This window comes from Sciurus vulgaris, assembly GCF_902686455.1.
Source record: "Sciurus vulgaris genome assembly, chromosome: 11".
In the NCBI taxonomy this organism is placed as follows: Eukaryota; Metazoa; Chordata; class Mammalia; order Rodentia; family Sciuridae; genus Sciurus; species Sciurus vulgaris.
Window position 1 is genome coordinate 18,466,664 of NC_136472.1, and position 16,510 is coordinate 18,483,173.

General features: G+C 38.3%; 1 protein-coding gene across 1 annotated transcript in view; it reads right to left on the reverse strand.

Annotated features, from left to right (window-relative positions):
- Positions 1-2,536, reverse strand: part of LOC306639703 (uncharacterized protein) — a gene marked incomplete at both ends in the record, with an annotated part of 32,499 nt that extends 29,963 nt beyond the window's left edge. Inside the window, one exon of the mRNA XM_079103480.1 lies at positions 1,607-2,536. Coding sequence (XP_078959606.1) covers positions 1,607-2,536 — 930 coding nt within the window. The remainder of the gene's footprint in view (positions 1-1,606) is intronic.
- Between the last annotated feature and the right edge of the window lie 13,974 nt (positions 2,537-16,510).

Here is a 16,510-nt window from a genome sequence, read left to right on the forward strand (position 1 = left end):
TCAACATAAGGTCTCTTGGGAATTAAAATTTTTTTTAGCCAGATACAGTGGCACACACCAGTAATCCCAGTGACTTGGGAGACTGAGGATGGAGGATTGCAAGTCCAAAGCCAACTTCAGCAGCAACTTAGTGAGACCCTGTGTCAAATTAAAATATTAAGAAAGGGTTCAGGGATGAGGCTCAGTGTTGAAATATCACTGTGTTTAATCCCCAGTACAAACAAAAAGAAAAAAAAAAATATATATATATATATATTTATCTTGCATATATAAACCATTTGCAGAAATTTTGTTATATTATATAATAAATTATATAAACCTCTTAGTTATATATACCTACACATGAAAATATACAATTGCTGTTAGTATTCTAATGAAATATTTTTATTCACATTTGATAGATTCAAAAATAACTTTATTACATGATGGTGTTCTAAGAAAACAGATCAGTCCTTACATAATATAAAGGAAATGCTACAAATGTGAAAGAATAACAATAATAAAGCATGGATGATTTTAGAGAGAGTTACAAAGTGTGTCCAGAAGATATGACAATTATATATAGATACATATCATGCTACTCTCTATTGGAAATATATTATGGCTCAAATTGTAAGACCATCTTTGTTTGCTTCCACTAACTGGGATTATGAAATAATGGAGGTTAACCAAAAGATAATACACTGTCATATGTACCAAACCTAAAGAATATTATCCAAAGGGGAAAGAAAAAGAGAGAGAGATAAAGAGGCCAAGAGTCTATTCCATAAGAGACAGGTCCCTTAGGTAAGAATAAAATAACAAATAGACAATGATTTTTCAAACAGGATTTATTCTTTGCATTTAAGCCTGGTAAAGGAGAGTAAATATCTTGAGACAAACACAAGCTCTAATTAATCAAGACTGAGCCAGGAAAGAAGAAGTGGGAGCAAAACCCAGAAGCTTCAAGGGCAGAACTTAAGAGATCTCCCTTAATTGGTGCATTCACTTCCATACACAGATGTGGTGAATTAGGTAAGATTACATACAGCACTGAACCTGTAGGCTACTAAATAGCTAAAAGGTTAATAGAATGTCTTGGACACATATAAAACTAAGACTATTGATAAGAAAAGAGAAAAATCTCAAGATCCTCAAGTGGAAAAGGAAAATGAGCAGATTTTTGTGACTGATTTCTTCAAATAATCAGGTCACACAACTTATAGAACTGTGCTTAAGACAGAACGGTTACATTTACATCCAAGAACAACACATTTTAAAACAAGCATGTGAGCTGAAAATATGTTTCATAGTTGAGACCACAGAAAAGCACAACTCCTTTTCTGCACATATTACTTATTGTCACTCTCCTATTGCATACACCTTAATGTATATAGACCCCAAGCCTATTTATTCAGAATCCCCTTAATTTTTATACCACAATTCATCTCTCCCCCTCAAGGAAGGCAAAATCTTTCAGTTTTTGTTCAATTAAATATTTGCAGTATTCAGAAATGTGAAGGCCAATCCAAACCCAGTTCTGCTTACTGTTCTGGAGGGAAGCAGAACAGGTTCACAACCAAACACGATTTATGGCTCATAGAATATATAAACGTCAAGAAAATACATTGTGTATCTTATTCCAGGTTCTCTTTAGGGCATACTTTACATCTTTGTTCCTCAGGCTGTAGATCAAGGGATTCAACATGGGGATGACCAGGGTATAAAATATGGAAGCCACTTTATCAGTGTCAAAGGAGTGACTGGACTTGGGCTGCACATACATAAATATCAAAGTCCCATAGAACACAGTGACCGCTGTCAGGTGGGATCCGCAGGTGGAGAAAGCCTTGCGCCTGCCCTCAGCTGACTTCATCCTGAGAATGGCTTTGAGGATGAGCAGGTAAGACACAACAATGACCAGAAGAGAGGAAATCAAATTAAAAGCTGCTAAGATCAGAATTATCACTTCAATTTCATGTGTGTTTGAGCAGAGCAAAGATATTAAAGGGAGACTGTCACAGTAGAAATGACTAATGACATTGTAGCCACAGAAGGATAAGGTAAAAATCTTTATGGTAATTAGAAGAGACACAAATGTGCAGTAGAGATATGGAATTGCCACTAATACATGACATACCCTCTGTGACATGATGACAGTGTAGAGGAGAGGGTTACAGATGGCCACGTAGCGGTCATAGGACATGGCGGACAGAATAAAGAGTTCACTGATAATAAACACAAGAAAGAAAGCCAGCTGTGTAGCACAAAAGTGATAGGAGATTGTATTTTGATCCACAACAAAATTTACTAACATCTTGGGTCCTACAACTGTAGAATAACCAAGATCTGTAATAGCCAGGTGTCTGAGAAAAAAGTACATGGGCGTTTGCAGGCTGTGGTCCACCTTGGTGAGGATGATCATGCCCAGGTTGCCCAGCACTGAGACCAGGTAGATGATGAGGAACAGCCCAAACAGTGGAGCCTGCAGCTCAGGGTGTGACGTGACACCCTTCAGAATGAACTCATGCACCACTGTGAGATTGGGTTTTTCCATCCAATTTTATTAGAAAGCCTGTATTGGAAATACATAGTAGCAATGTCAGTAGATTACAAATATTATCATGTGGACATTTATTCTAAAACTCTGCAAATAAGATAAATCCTTAGTTTCTGAGTTATATTAGAAAATAAACATTTTTACAAATAAAAATATGCAGAAATTGAGACTGAGATCAACTTGTTCTGATATATGGTGATTTGGCTTACCAATGAAATTTGTGCAATGTCTGGAGATATTTTGATATTTGCAACAAGAAAATGAATTGCTACTGTCATCTGATGATTAAAGATTATCTGTGATCCACAATATCTTGCCCAAAACAATATCCACACCAACAACTTGTACCAAGGTTGAGAAACCTACATAGATAGATAGATAATGATAGATAGATGCATAAATAGATGAATAAGCAGAGATACTGATGAAGTTATACAGAATTATAAAGCAAAAATGGCCACCAACGTTTAAATAACCTAAATACTATTTTTGTTAGATAAATGGATAATTGTACTCTTCTTTAATATTCTGTATAATTGCAATAACTTCTTGACATCTGTTAATTTCATTTAACAAACGAACATGGTATTGATGTAAATTACACAAGTAAAATGTCTAATAATCAATTTTCTAATGCATACAACTCTCTCCTTCAATACATGGTCCTTTGAAATTCAAATTCTCACAGGTAGAGTTGAAAATGTACCACAATTGGCAGTTATGAATAGGAAACTCTAAGTGATCACTTTGCTAATTGTTTTTATGAAAAGAAACAAGCCAGAAGATATACATATGTTAATACTGTTTTATTTGCATGTAACCTTTTCATATATAACTCTGTGACAGTAATTTATCCTAAACCCTTTTTTCTCAGATACAAAACCAGTATATCCTTCCAGATTTGTTGAGAAGGTGATTAAACAATTCGGTGTACGCATATTACCCACTAAATCTCTCAGGATCATGTTCTTGATGCTGGTGTTTTTTGTTTGGTTTTGTTTTCTTTTTAACAGCAAACTACCTGAAGAAGTTTTCCTTACAGATGAATTTGAACACTTTTCAGCACTTTACTCACCAGACTCAGATGACGAATAGGTGAGGAACAGGTCAAGGTAGGATGTAACCTTGCAACCTGTCCTGATCTCTGCAGCTGCCCCAGTTTCTTGATGACTTAAATTGAACCAAATAGGCTGTGGTTTTGGATGACCTACCATCTATAGTTTTCAAATTTAATAAAATTTTAATGTAAGATATTATGATTCAAATTCACTTAAAATATTAATCTTCCCCTGGGTACACTGTCAGAGTAATTGATATATACTTGTTTACATGTAACAAATCTGATATATAGTACGTGCAAGAACACAGGGTGAGTATAAGGAAGTCTGATCAAATTAGGACAAACAGGTACATTCTGTCTTTATACAAAAAAGAGTCAAGAAACTGGATTTGGATGAAGGGACACTGTACTTTAAGGAGAAAGAAAGTTTCATATGCTTTTGATTTTATAAATTTCTATCCTGTATAAAACTTATAATATGATATATAATATCATAGAAATGCAATGAAACATATTCAAAATGACATACGCATGGAGTCTTAGATGTTATTTGAAATCCCTCTGTCCACAAAGTCCACAAGAACATTTTTTCAAATGTAATAAAGCATTTTGGGTAAATGAACATGTGTGAAAAACAAGATATATCTTCATGGTTCTAATAGACTGGAGATTGAAAGGAGTAACATGCAAGCAGGCATTTCACAGTCAAGGCAGGACTATTATTACCACTTGTGTAAAATAATGTGAGCACCAATCTCTCCTAAATTATAAAAGAAGAATAAGGGCATTCTCTACACGGAAAATTGTTACAGAAGTCTATAAGAAATGCATAGGGAAATAGGCAAAATCATGACATTTGACAATGTTAAACATACAGCTGATTAAGTACAACTTCCAATTACTGTATGTAAAATCCTGCTTACATTGTTATGAGTGTCTTAAATTCAACCTTGCCCTATACATACATGCTTCTTTAATTAGAAATATGAAAGTGCACCAGTCTAAAGCATTAGAGAAATACTTTTGATAAATCCGATAAGAAAAAGGGTATATCTGGTTTTTGTTGTTTAGTTTGCTGGGATCTGTAATCATAAGAAGCTAAAAGACAAAGTGCCTTGGTAAGTACCAATCTCCTAAGAGGTAAGCAGAGATAGAAACTGCTTCCTCTCACCAGTCTTAGAGTTCAGTGGAAAAAATAACAATCTGCTTTTATGTCTGTCTGTCTTTCCCTTCCTCTGTATTTTCTTCCTTCCTTTTTTTTTTTTTTGTGTGTGTCAGGAATTGACCCCACTGAGCCACATCCCCAGCCCTTTTCTTGCATCTTATTTTGAGACGGGTCACACTAGTCTGCTTACAACCTCTCTAGGCTGCTGCCATACTCCTGCCTCAGCTGCCCAAGCTGCTGGGATTACAGGTCTGCAAAACAGTCTGCTTTTTCATAGTTTGCTATCTTTATTGAATATTAGAATTTCATTTTTAACTCTATGCACCAAAAAAAGTTGAATCAGATACCACTCCAAAATAAAGAATATTTTACCATCAGTATACAACTGGGGACTTTGTCTCCTAATGGTCAAGAAAGGCTTTCCATCTCTCAGTGTAAAGTGGAAACTCCCATTTGCTTATTAAGAGATTGTTAATGAATACACTTACATATAATTTACATAATCATTAGATTTTTAAATTACTTTTGAAAGGGTGACAAAAAGAGTCTAGAGTGACTAAATTAGTATTTGGGAGAACTTCAAAATGAACGACTGAATTTTGGCAGTCCTTCAGCCTCTTGGGTTGGAGTTGTCATTCAGTGGTGCAGTACTTGTCCAGTAGGAATGGGGCCCTGCGTATTGCCAGCAACAAGAAATTCGAATTTTGACTTTCACCCCCCAAAAAAATCCTTTGGGGTTCATCTCCTCATCTCCTCTTTCTTTGAATTTCTGTCATTCATACACACACACACACATACACATATGCACACACACATAACACAATACATGCATGAATGTATACACATGTGTATATATAATATATTATTATATATGTATTTATATGTACATCTAAATATTTTTCAACCTCACACAATCTGCTTCAAAAATACTCCATTTAAAAATATTCAATATTAAAAAATTAATACGAAGAGAAAAGGAAAGAGATCTTGTTGCATTTAAGGCATTGCAAAGGAGAAATAGCCACTTTCATCAGATGACAAAGCCAGGGAATATTGTGGCCATTTCTGTAGATATTATTCATATACCATACCACTTGAAACCTTCACTCTTTGTTACCTGTAATGAAACATCTCTCTTGATTCCCCCATGTTTTCTTAACATGGCATTTGTGAGGATGATTTATAGATTTTTTTTTTCATATTTTGAGACTCTCCCTGAGGAGAAGTCAAGCAACAAGTAGATTATCCCTAAAGCATTTGAAAGTATAATCAAAAGCCTAGAAGTTATCCACTAATTATCAGGGACAATTTGTATTCAACTGTGGATTCAGTTATTAATTAATAGTATAGTATGAACCAGCCATCCAACTTCTGGATTTTGTTCAAAAGAATTGAAATTAGGACTCAAGGAGATATCAGTGCCCTCATGTTTTTTTGAAACAGACCAAAGTGGAAGTAACATAAATATGCATTCATGGTGGAATACATGAATACAATTTATGTACAATATGGAATATTCATAAGACTTATAAATGGTATACTCTGCTGAGTGTGGTGGTGCTTGTCTGTAATCCCAGTGACATGGGAGGCTTAGGCAGGAGGATTGAAAGTCAGAGGCCAGTCCCTGGAACATAGCAAGGCTCTATTTTAAAATTTAAAAAACAAAAATTTTTAGGGATGCAGCTCAGAAGTAAAGCACCTCTGGGTTCAATCCCCAGAACCAAAGAAAAGCGGGGAGGACAGGTTTTGGCTCAGTGGTAGAGCACTTGCCTAGCATATGTAAAGCGCCACATTAAAAAAAATAGATAAATAAATAAAATAGAAGTATTAAAAAAACTCTTTAAAAAAAGATATCCTCTAACATATGATATCACAGAAACCTTGGAGAAAATTATGTTGAATAAAATAGTCACAGACAAATAATTAATGATTTTCACTTATGGTATTAAAAATTATGAAATCAGAATGTAGGATGATAGTTTCCAAGGGTTAGGGGTTGGGGGAAATGAGGAGTTGCTAACAGATGTGAAGAATCAATTACTGAAATCAAATATGTTCCAGAGGTCAGCTGTGAAACATTGAGTTACAGTTAAGAGTTCAGCTTTATACATTTGAAATTATTAAAACTGCAGCTTTTATGTTTACTACTATGAAATGAGTATTTGAAAAGCATAATGAAGTACCGTACAAACTCTTAACAGGTGTGACTCTCGAAAATATAATACTTTAAAGCATCTGGGGAACAAAGGTCACCTCTATTATGAATACTTTTGGAGTTATCCAGAAAAGAAAAGGAAAAGAAAACACATGAGGAGGGATGAGCAAAGCCAGAATGAGGAGAAATGAACTTTCACTGGTGGAAATACAACTCTAGAGTTGGTGGCTATAAAGCATTGTGAATATAATTGGCACTAAATCATTACCTTTTAATTTTAAATAATTCACTTCGAGGAAGGTGAATTTTACTTCAATAAAGTATCTTTAAATGAGTTTAGATATAACTTACATGTTTGTTATCTGTGTCTTTTATAAGTAGTGCCTATTTTTATAATGTGTCTATGTAATATGTGTGCATTCTTGATAATAAAAATTTTACATGCAATAAATAATTGCCTTTTCATTAGTCATAATAGTTTTGGTCTGCAGAAGTTTCCCATGTAGTGTGCTTACATTAGTTTGTGTTTGAAAATTATTAATTTTTAATTAACAAACTAAAGGGATTCTACTTAAGAGTTCTGGTAAATGTTAAAATATTAACCATAAAAATATACTTTTTTTTCTTTTTTTGGTACTGAGGATTGAACCCACAGGTGATTAATGACTGAGTCATATCCCCAGCCCTGTTTTATATTTTATTTAGAGACAGGGTCTCCCCGAGTTGCTAAGTGCCTCACTAAGTTGCTGAGGCTGACTTTGAATTTGGGATACTCCTTCCTCAGTCTCTGGAACTGCTGGAATTACAGATGTGCACCAATTTGGGTTGGCACAAATAAAGATTTACTTTTTCCTATAATTTAATGTACTTGTTTTTCCTAACATATTAAATATAAGTGTGATTGCCTTTATATATTAGTGTTAATCTTTTTTACACATAAATATCATATTTTATAAAATTTGAGGTTTTTGTACATCTGTTTCACTTTGAGTGTCTTCTGGTCCAAATCCCACTCGGTTCTCTCCTTTCCCAGATGTAAGCAGTATTTACTATTTGTCACTGGTTAAATCAAAATTTACTTACTCTTCAGCAAACATTCTATGAATTACAGAGGTGCTAAGTAAATATTTGTGACATATTACTGAATGTTTTATTCTGCAAATTTCTTTCTTCACATGGTTGTTTTTTACTATTTAATGTTACTTCATTTAGTTAGAGATTTTCCTGTGATTATGCTGAATACATAAATTTATCAGAAATTTGATATTTTTTCACATCTCATATTCACAGTACAATACTTTTTATTTATTTATTTTACTTAATTTCCTCACCACCTATATGAAATCACCAATTTTTAAATTTTTGTTGATTTGGGGTATTTAGAGTGTTTAAAATGACTTTACATTTAAATTTTCCAAGTCATTATTAAATTTAAGTTCAGACACTTACCCTAAGGGTTTCTTTCTTCGTTATTTTATTTGGTGTAAGTATGCTATCTAAATGTTCTAAGGATTAATAGTCATTTAATTCAGCAGATGTGTATTGTAGCTATTTTTTAAAGTATGTGGTGTATTCCACTATTGCAGTGATTACTATGAGACAGATGCAGAGCTCAAAATGTATATGCATAAAATTCTTGGTAGGCTTGAACAGTGATTAAAGAACTCTTACATGCTTAATAATACATGCACATACACACACACACAAACACACACACATGTACATACAATGTCAGTCCTGATTTTCATCCACTGGAAATGCACAGATAGTAAATGTCCATCATCAGGACTCAGTTTTAATACTTGAAGGGAGTAATCATATAATGTCACAAGAGAGCGTAATCCAAGGGAGAAAAAGTCTTAAAGGTATTGTGTAGGATTACACTGTGGTAGGAGATAGACTGTATTTGTCTATTACAAAGTTATTTAAGTGTTTTCATTCCATTTTAGGAACACACCTTCAGGTTGGGTTCTTTGTTATAAGCATGATATTCTGCTACAATTAATGAATAAAGGGGACACTTGAGGGAGAAAACAAGTAATTCAAAAACAATAGTAGAAAATGAAGGAAGAAGAAAAAAATGTCACTGAAACAATTTAATGGAGACGTGTCTGTGTAGTGAAAATTTGGAGTGTTGGAAGCAGGGTTAAAAGTGAGCACAGTAGAGAGGCTAGAATGTTCATTCTTGTACCTGGGTGGCAAGAAGGGGCGCCATCTTCAAGACCTTCACATAGTGGGGGCATCAAGAACAGAGCCAAAGCTGAGTATGCACCAGACCTGTAGGGAATCTCATAATGACCCATGTGTACTCCATTATGGCAAGAGCAAAAGCTGTCATTCGGTTGTACATCAAACTTTCTGAATCGTGCTTTTCTTTTGACTTGTATTCAAATTTAACCTTGAAAAATGCTGATGGTATCAATGGTCTAGTATCAATATCTGTGAGGAATTAAAGGATGGGATTAGTTCTATGACATGGAAGACAGACTAAAAGAGGAGGAAAATCACCCTCACAAATCAGGTCAGTGATTGTTGGGACTAATGACACGTTAACTAACTCAGGCTGACTCCTTACTCCCTGGCGAGTGAGCAAGATCAAGGCCTCAAAGGCGGTTTCAATAGTTAATGACGATGAACCGGACCACCCTCAGGGATTGGTTAACAATAGTTCCACAAACGTGATCAGCTCGCACTTGCCATATAGTCTTATGGGACTCTCACCTGCGTGAACACCCCATGCCTTGCTGACCTTTAAGCTGATTGGTTCCCGCCTAGCCCCCACCCTACATAAAAGCTGTGTGATTTCCTCAATAAACGAGTTCCTGCTGTGTCGGGTCTCCCTGACGCATCTGATTGTCCTCTGCATGGAGGGCTGGGAGCAGGCGGTCAGTCGGTCTGACCTTGTTGGGGAGTGTCCCCTTCCCTTGCCGCTGGTTGAGAAGAGCAAGGGGGCTTAAGACCCCAACATCTGGCGCCCAACGTCGGGCCCCTCAAGGCTGAACCGCAGCCAAAGGGAAGAGGCAGTTTCGAAACCGAAAGTACCGACACATCGGGCCAAGCGCGTTCCGAGGTAAGGCATTCCGAAAAGATGGGCAAACACACACCACACATGGTGACCCTGCGCTCTCAGCTCTTAGACTCATGCTGAAGAGTAGGGGCCTTGAGTGGTCTGATACACAGGCGGAAAAAGCCTGGGACACCTTTACTCGGGTGGCCCCTTGGCTTCCCACGGCTAATCTTTTTGAGTGGTCCCCATGGGATCGTGTACAACTGGTTAGGGAGAGGAAAATAGGTTTAGGGGAGGGTCCCCCATTGGGAGTCTACCCTACGTTATCCGCCCTTAAGGCCTGCTTCTCTCCAGGACCTCCCAAGGGGGGCTCCCTGCTGGCTCCTTCTGTTGCATCTCCTTCCAGAAATTTGCCACATAGTAAACAACGTTGGGAGACCTTTAATGAGGATCCCAATCCATCTCCGTCTGCTCCTCCCGAGGTGGAGGAACCACGAGGGCAGCCAGCCTCTACACATAGTGAGGGCCCACTTCTGCCCCAGGGAAGCTCATTGCCACCATCTTGTCCAGATCACGGGAAATCTTCCCAGCGGCCATTTTATGATACTGGGGGAGAATGCACTGACTCTACCCTCCCCCCTCCCTGTATGGCCTTCCTGGTAAATGCTAATCCAGGGGGTCACCGGCCTGCTATATGGTACCCATGGGAGGCACAAGATTTAAAGGAACTAAAGAAAGCTATTTCAGAGGATGGGCCCAATTCCCCTTGGGCTGAAACCATCCTCCAGGGCCTCGCCCACCAGCAGTGCACCACTCAGGATTGGAAGAACCTAACCAAAGCTGTCCTTCCTGGTCCTTTATATCTAAAGTGGTGTGCCTTTTTAAATGAAGAATGTCATGCTCAGGCTGAACGGAACCAGGCCGCTAACCCTCCCGTCCCGGTTACTTATGGGATGCTCTCGGGGTCCAGTGACCAGTTCTCTACTGGCCTCTTACAGGCTGCCATCCCAGCCCTATATCAAGAACAAGTAAGAACCCTAGGGTTGGCAGCATGGAAAAAGCTAGAGGAGGGCCCCTCAGAACCCCCCATCGCAGGAATTACCCAGAAGGCAACGGAGGACCTAGCAACCTTCATTGAAAGGGTAGAAAGAAGCCTTCAGAGAAAATTTCCTCCAGGGCCCCTAAGAGATCAATTTGTTAAAATGTTAGTTTGGGAAGGAATGACTACCGATCACAAATTGGCCTGTGCAGGGATGAAAGATCGCTCCATGGGAAGGTGGATAGTGGCTACCAAAGATATTGGCATGCAAGCGCATCAGTCTCAATCCTTGGTTGCAGCCCTACAGGCCCAAACTGCCTCACTTGCTGAGGCTCTCATGGCAGCCTTGTCACCAGTCGGGACTAAGGGCAAAGGAGTATGTTATGGCTGTGGGCAACCAGGCCACTTCAAAAGGGATTGCCCCACTGGTCGAGTGTATTCTGAGGCTCTGCCCGGATGCTCTAGGGGTTCAGCTCAAAGTCCGGCCAGTTCAGCTCAAAGGCTGGCCACCCCCAAAACGCCTTGCCCAAGATGCAGAAAGGGATTCCATTGGCAGAAGGATTGCAAATTTAAATTCGACATTGAGGGGAAACCTTTAAACTAATCAAGGGGCACCCTCCAGCCCCGTCACACAAAGGAGGTTTCTCCCCCAATAGCCCCCCTAAAGCACATTGGACTGTTCCCATTGTCCCCGGGGTCAGGCCAAAAATGGACATTTTTATAGCAGGAAAGAAATTCCGCTGTCTCATCAACACTGGAGCAGATAGGACTGTGTTAAGAAAGGAGGAAGTTCCACCTCAGTGGAGGTTGATTCCTGGCCCCCAGTTGCTTGGGGTAGGAGGTAATACTAAATCAGAAGAGACCAAAGATTGGCTCAAATGGCGGGATGTGGACGGTGCCCAGGGAGATGTGCACCCCCTCGTGGCCTCAGGTCTTACTGCAAATTTACTAGGATAGGATATCTTAGGGGAAGCAGAGGTCTATATAACAACTGATCACAAGGCAGTGTATGATGACCTCCTTGAGCAAGAGGAATATGAACAACAATTTAATCTATCTGGCCCTTTAGCAATTACAGAGGAGACCCTCTTTTTGAGGCATCTAGGCAGAAGGTCCCAGCTCCCCGGGTAAAGCCTCATCCCCAATCCTAAGGGCCACTGTTCCAATAACGCCAGCCATCCAATGGCTCCCAGGTCACCCAATATGGGTGGAACAGTGGCCATTACCCCAAAATAAGCTTCAACATTTAAGAAATATTGTACAAGAACAACTAACCTTAGGTCATATCAGACCATCTCTAAGCCCCTGAAATAGTCCAGTTTTTGTCATCCAAAAAACATCAGGAAAATGGAGAATGCTTCAAGATCTCAGGAAAATTAATAGTCCCATGGTTCCAGTGGGAACCCCTCTAAGGGGTCTTCCCTGGACCCCCTCTATCCCAAGAGATCTCTTGCTTCTTGTTATTGATATCAAAGATTGTTTCTTCTCAATACCACTCCACCCAGACGATTGTGAGAAGTTTGCTTTCTCAGTGCCCTTTACCAATTATCAAGGACCAGATGAACGTTATGAATGGGTGGTTCTACCCCAAGGCATGGCAAATAGCCCTGCATTTTGTCAACATTTTGTTTCTGAGCTCCTTCAGCCCCTACGAAAAAGGCCACAGATTACTTTGTATATTTACATGGATGACATTATTATAGGAGCCACTGATGCCCTACAACTAAGCTCAGCATACAAAGAACTCCAAAGCCTTCTGGAGAGAGGAGGACTACATATATCTAATGATAAGGTCCAAACTGTCCCTCCCTTCAAGATACTGGGAACTGAGCTTAAATTGGATTCTGTTTGTCCTCTTAAACCTCAATTACTCCTCCAATCCTCCTATTCCTTGGTTGATTTACAAAAATTATTAGGGGAACTTAATTGGTTGAGGCCATGGCTTCCTATCTCTATGGAGGACATCCTCCCTCTCTTTGACCTGCTGAGGGACAAAGATCCAACAAACATTATTACCCTAACTCAAGACCATCAACACATACTCCAAAATATACAAGCAGCCCTTAACTCTACCCGGTTGGCTCGATACCGGCCTGAAGACCCCTTAGCCTCTGGATTCTCCCCGGTTCTCAGCTGTCCACTGCAGCCATAACTCAGGGAGAGAGCCCCTTCAGTGGATACACGCAGTCATAGGGGCGGCTCCTAGGGTCTACGCTCACCTAGACCAATTGGCTGACCTTATAATTAAAGGCAGGGATACTGCCCTTAGGCACTATGGAAAAGAGCCTCATGTTTTGACAGTGCCCTATCGCCTGTCGGATTTTGAATGGGTCCGAAGGAATAACAATAGAGTATCCTGTGCATTGGAGGGTTTCTTAGGGAAGACTGATTGCCATTATGGGTCTACCAAATGGGTGTCCTCATTTTCAAAACTAAAATGGGCACTCCCTATGCTTTTTTCCACTAAACCCCTCCCTAAAGCTGTAAATGTATTCACAGATGGAGGAAAAGAGGGATCTGCTGTTGTAATTTACCCCCCCTCTCCCAGATTAGTGAAACAGGAAGTAATTACCCATTTTGAACCAGTTATTGGGTCAGCACAATTTAAGGAGTTATATGCAATTGCTATGGCCCTAACTCAAGTACAAGAACCCATGAATCTTTTCTCAGACAGCCTATATGTGGTAAACCTGCTACCTACATTGGTCTCTTCATATATCAAGTTAGATAAAAATCCTATTACTCCCTTGATGATTCAGGTGCGGTCCTTGTTAAAGGAGCGTGCTGAACTCATATTCTTACAGCATCTTAGAGGACATCAAAATCTGCCTGGCTCCCTTGCACAAGACAATGCTGTGGCCGACCAGTGAGCCACATCAGGGACCTCAATAGCTACAGCCCAACCTCAACAGGACTTACAACTAGCCCAAGGCCTTCATGACCTGACCCATTTAAATTGGAGAGGGTTACATCATGAGTTTCCTTTGGTCCCTGTAAAGAACTTAAAAAAGATTGTATGAACCTGCAAATCTTGCCTACCATTCTTACAGGTTCCACCTCTCCAATCCCCTGGGGTAAACCCCAGAGGTCTAAAACCTAACATTATCTGGCAAACTGATGTAACTCATTATGTACCATTTGGAAAATTAAAATATATATTCATGTCTATTGATACTTACTCCCATGCCTGCTGGGCCACTGCTCACTCTGGTGAAAAGGCCAAGCATGCTGAAAGCCATTTCTTACAATGTTTTGCCATTTTAGGCTTGCCTCACCAAATCAAAATGTATAATGGACCCTGTTTTACAAGTAAATCATTACAAGAATTTTTTCAACAATTGGCATATTAAACACACTACAGGAACCCCATATAATCCAAAAGGACAAGCCATAATTGAAAGACATAATAAAACTTTAAAAAATCAACTAATAAAACAAAAAGGGGAAAATAACCCCCATGATCAATTAAGGACAGCAATGCTTACATTAAATATTTTAAATTTCTCAAAAAATCAGCCTTTAACTGCCTTCCAAGGACAACTGGGCCAATAAGGTGCCTTACCTGAAAGTTGAAGTTGAATGGAAAGATCCATTAACTGGATGCTGGTGTGGTCCTGATCCACTAATAAGTGCTGGCAGAGGTTTTGGATGTGTATTCCCAATTGGAGAACCGAATCCTATCTGGGTGCCCGCCAGGAATCTCAAATACCATCAACCAGAACAATATAATTCACCCAAGAGCACACCCTCTTGAGGTATGTTTACTGCAAGTATTCTAAAATCCCTCCTCCTCCTCCAACTTTGACTCAGCTGTTTCTGCTTCCATTCCCCAGCCCAGCCCAGCCCACCTAGTCCTCCTGCCAGGAGGTCCCACATATACCGGTGTGGAGGGAGTAACCAGCCCAACCATCAGTGGCATGTCCTAGTAAGGAGTATGATATAGTACCCCAGTCCCCACAGTATTGGGAGATAATTGTTTCACAATTTTCTGTGTCCAAACCTGAATTGATTACTAACCAGGAATAAGGGTTAAAATGCCCTAGGCATCAAGTTTCTGCTAGAACATTTTGGCCCCTTTCAGATCCAGATCTCAGTCAAAGCTTACATTGAAATGCAAATAGAGAAAGCCTGAAGGCTCAGTAGGAGACTGGTCTCAAACCCAAAAGGAAAAAAAAAAAAAAAAAAAAAGAGCAAAAAGAGTCTTACCTGAACTCCAGCAAAAGTAAATGTTATGGTGCTTTACTAAAGTAATTAACGGCTGTATCATTTTTCCAGGACTCTTGTTTTTTCTGAATTCTACATTTTTTTTTTGAGCTCATGACTTTTTGATCAGTTCTTTTTTTATTCAACTAGAGTTTTTGAACATCTGTTACATTGCAATGGAAAGTCACCTATAAGTTATAAGGCCTTTGATTTTGTGTTATATGTATGTCGTGCTGTCTGGTGTCATGTTTTGTCTGTATCAAAACTGAGCGCTCCTAAAATTAAAATTTAAAAATGGATCCAAATACTTTTAATTCACGTGATTTAAAAAGGTTCAATTTAAATTGGGTAAACTAATAGAAGTAAAATGTCTTGAAAATAACTCGCAAAGACTTGCGAGACCTAGGTGGTCAAACTAATAAAATGTCGAGGTTAATAAAATGTCTAACATCAATTTTTCTAGGACTTTCCTCCAACAAGAAAAAGCTGGCAAATACTGTTCAGGACACTTGTCTGATATCTTGGTTTTTACAAAATAAGTGAATTAGAGTTGACATGCATGGGATTACTCAAATGTGTTTGTAGAGAAAATTGTTTTATGTCATCACTAAACTAAAAACAAGGTTACTAAGAGTTATGTCCTAACAGGTATAATTCTATATACAAAGGGTTCTAAAGGTTTCAACTGTGTTTCAATTAGAGTACTATAAATAACAAAATATTTAATTTTATTAAAATGGAGTAATTTGTATAAATTAAGAAATTTCATAAGAGTTGTTTCAGAATGTGAACAAAAAGGTCAACAGATAGAAAAGAAAAAAATAAAAGGTTCTAAATATGGAAATGTATTTAGTGAAAAACAAAACTTTCTGGGTAAGAAAGTGCTTATGTGATAAAATACATGAGGGTCTAAATAAATGCTAAGTCTATAAAGGGCAAGTTTCAATAAGTTTGCATGTAACTAAGTTGGTTGTCTGTATATGACACAGTTAAAGCTATTTAAGGTTTTTTCCTAAGGTGAAATACTAATGTTCTGAAAATGACAAGGATTTCTTAGAACTCTTAACTTTGTGTCTATTAAGTTTTATTCTTTAGAAAAATTAGTCTTAAAAATTGGGGTATACAATTATGGTTAAACAACTGTTAAGAGTATTGTACTATGTTAGAGTCTAAATTTTTCTTTAAAAAACTAAATTTGGTAAGATAAAAATGTCAAGGTAATTATGAAATGGTCACTCTTTATATATTAAATGTGGGAATTTATCAAGCTGCTATTCTCCAAACTAAACTTGTCTGTAATAGTAATTTTAAACTTAAAAAGAGAAAATTTTATTGGGGATTT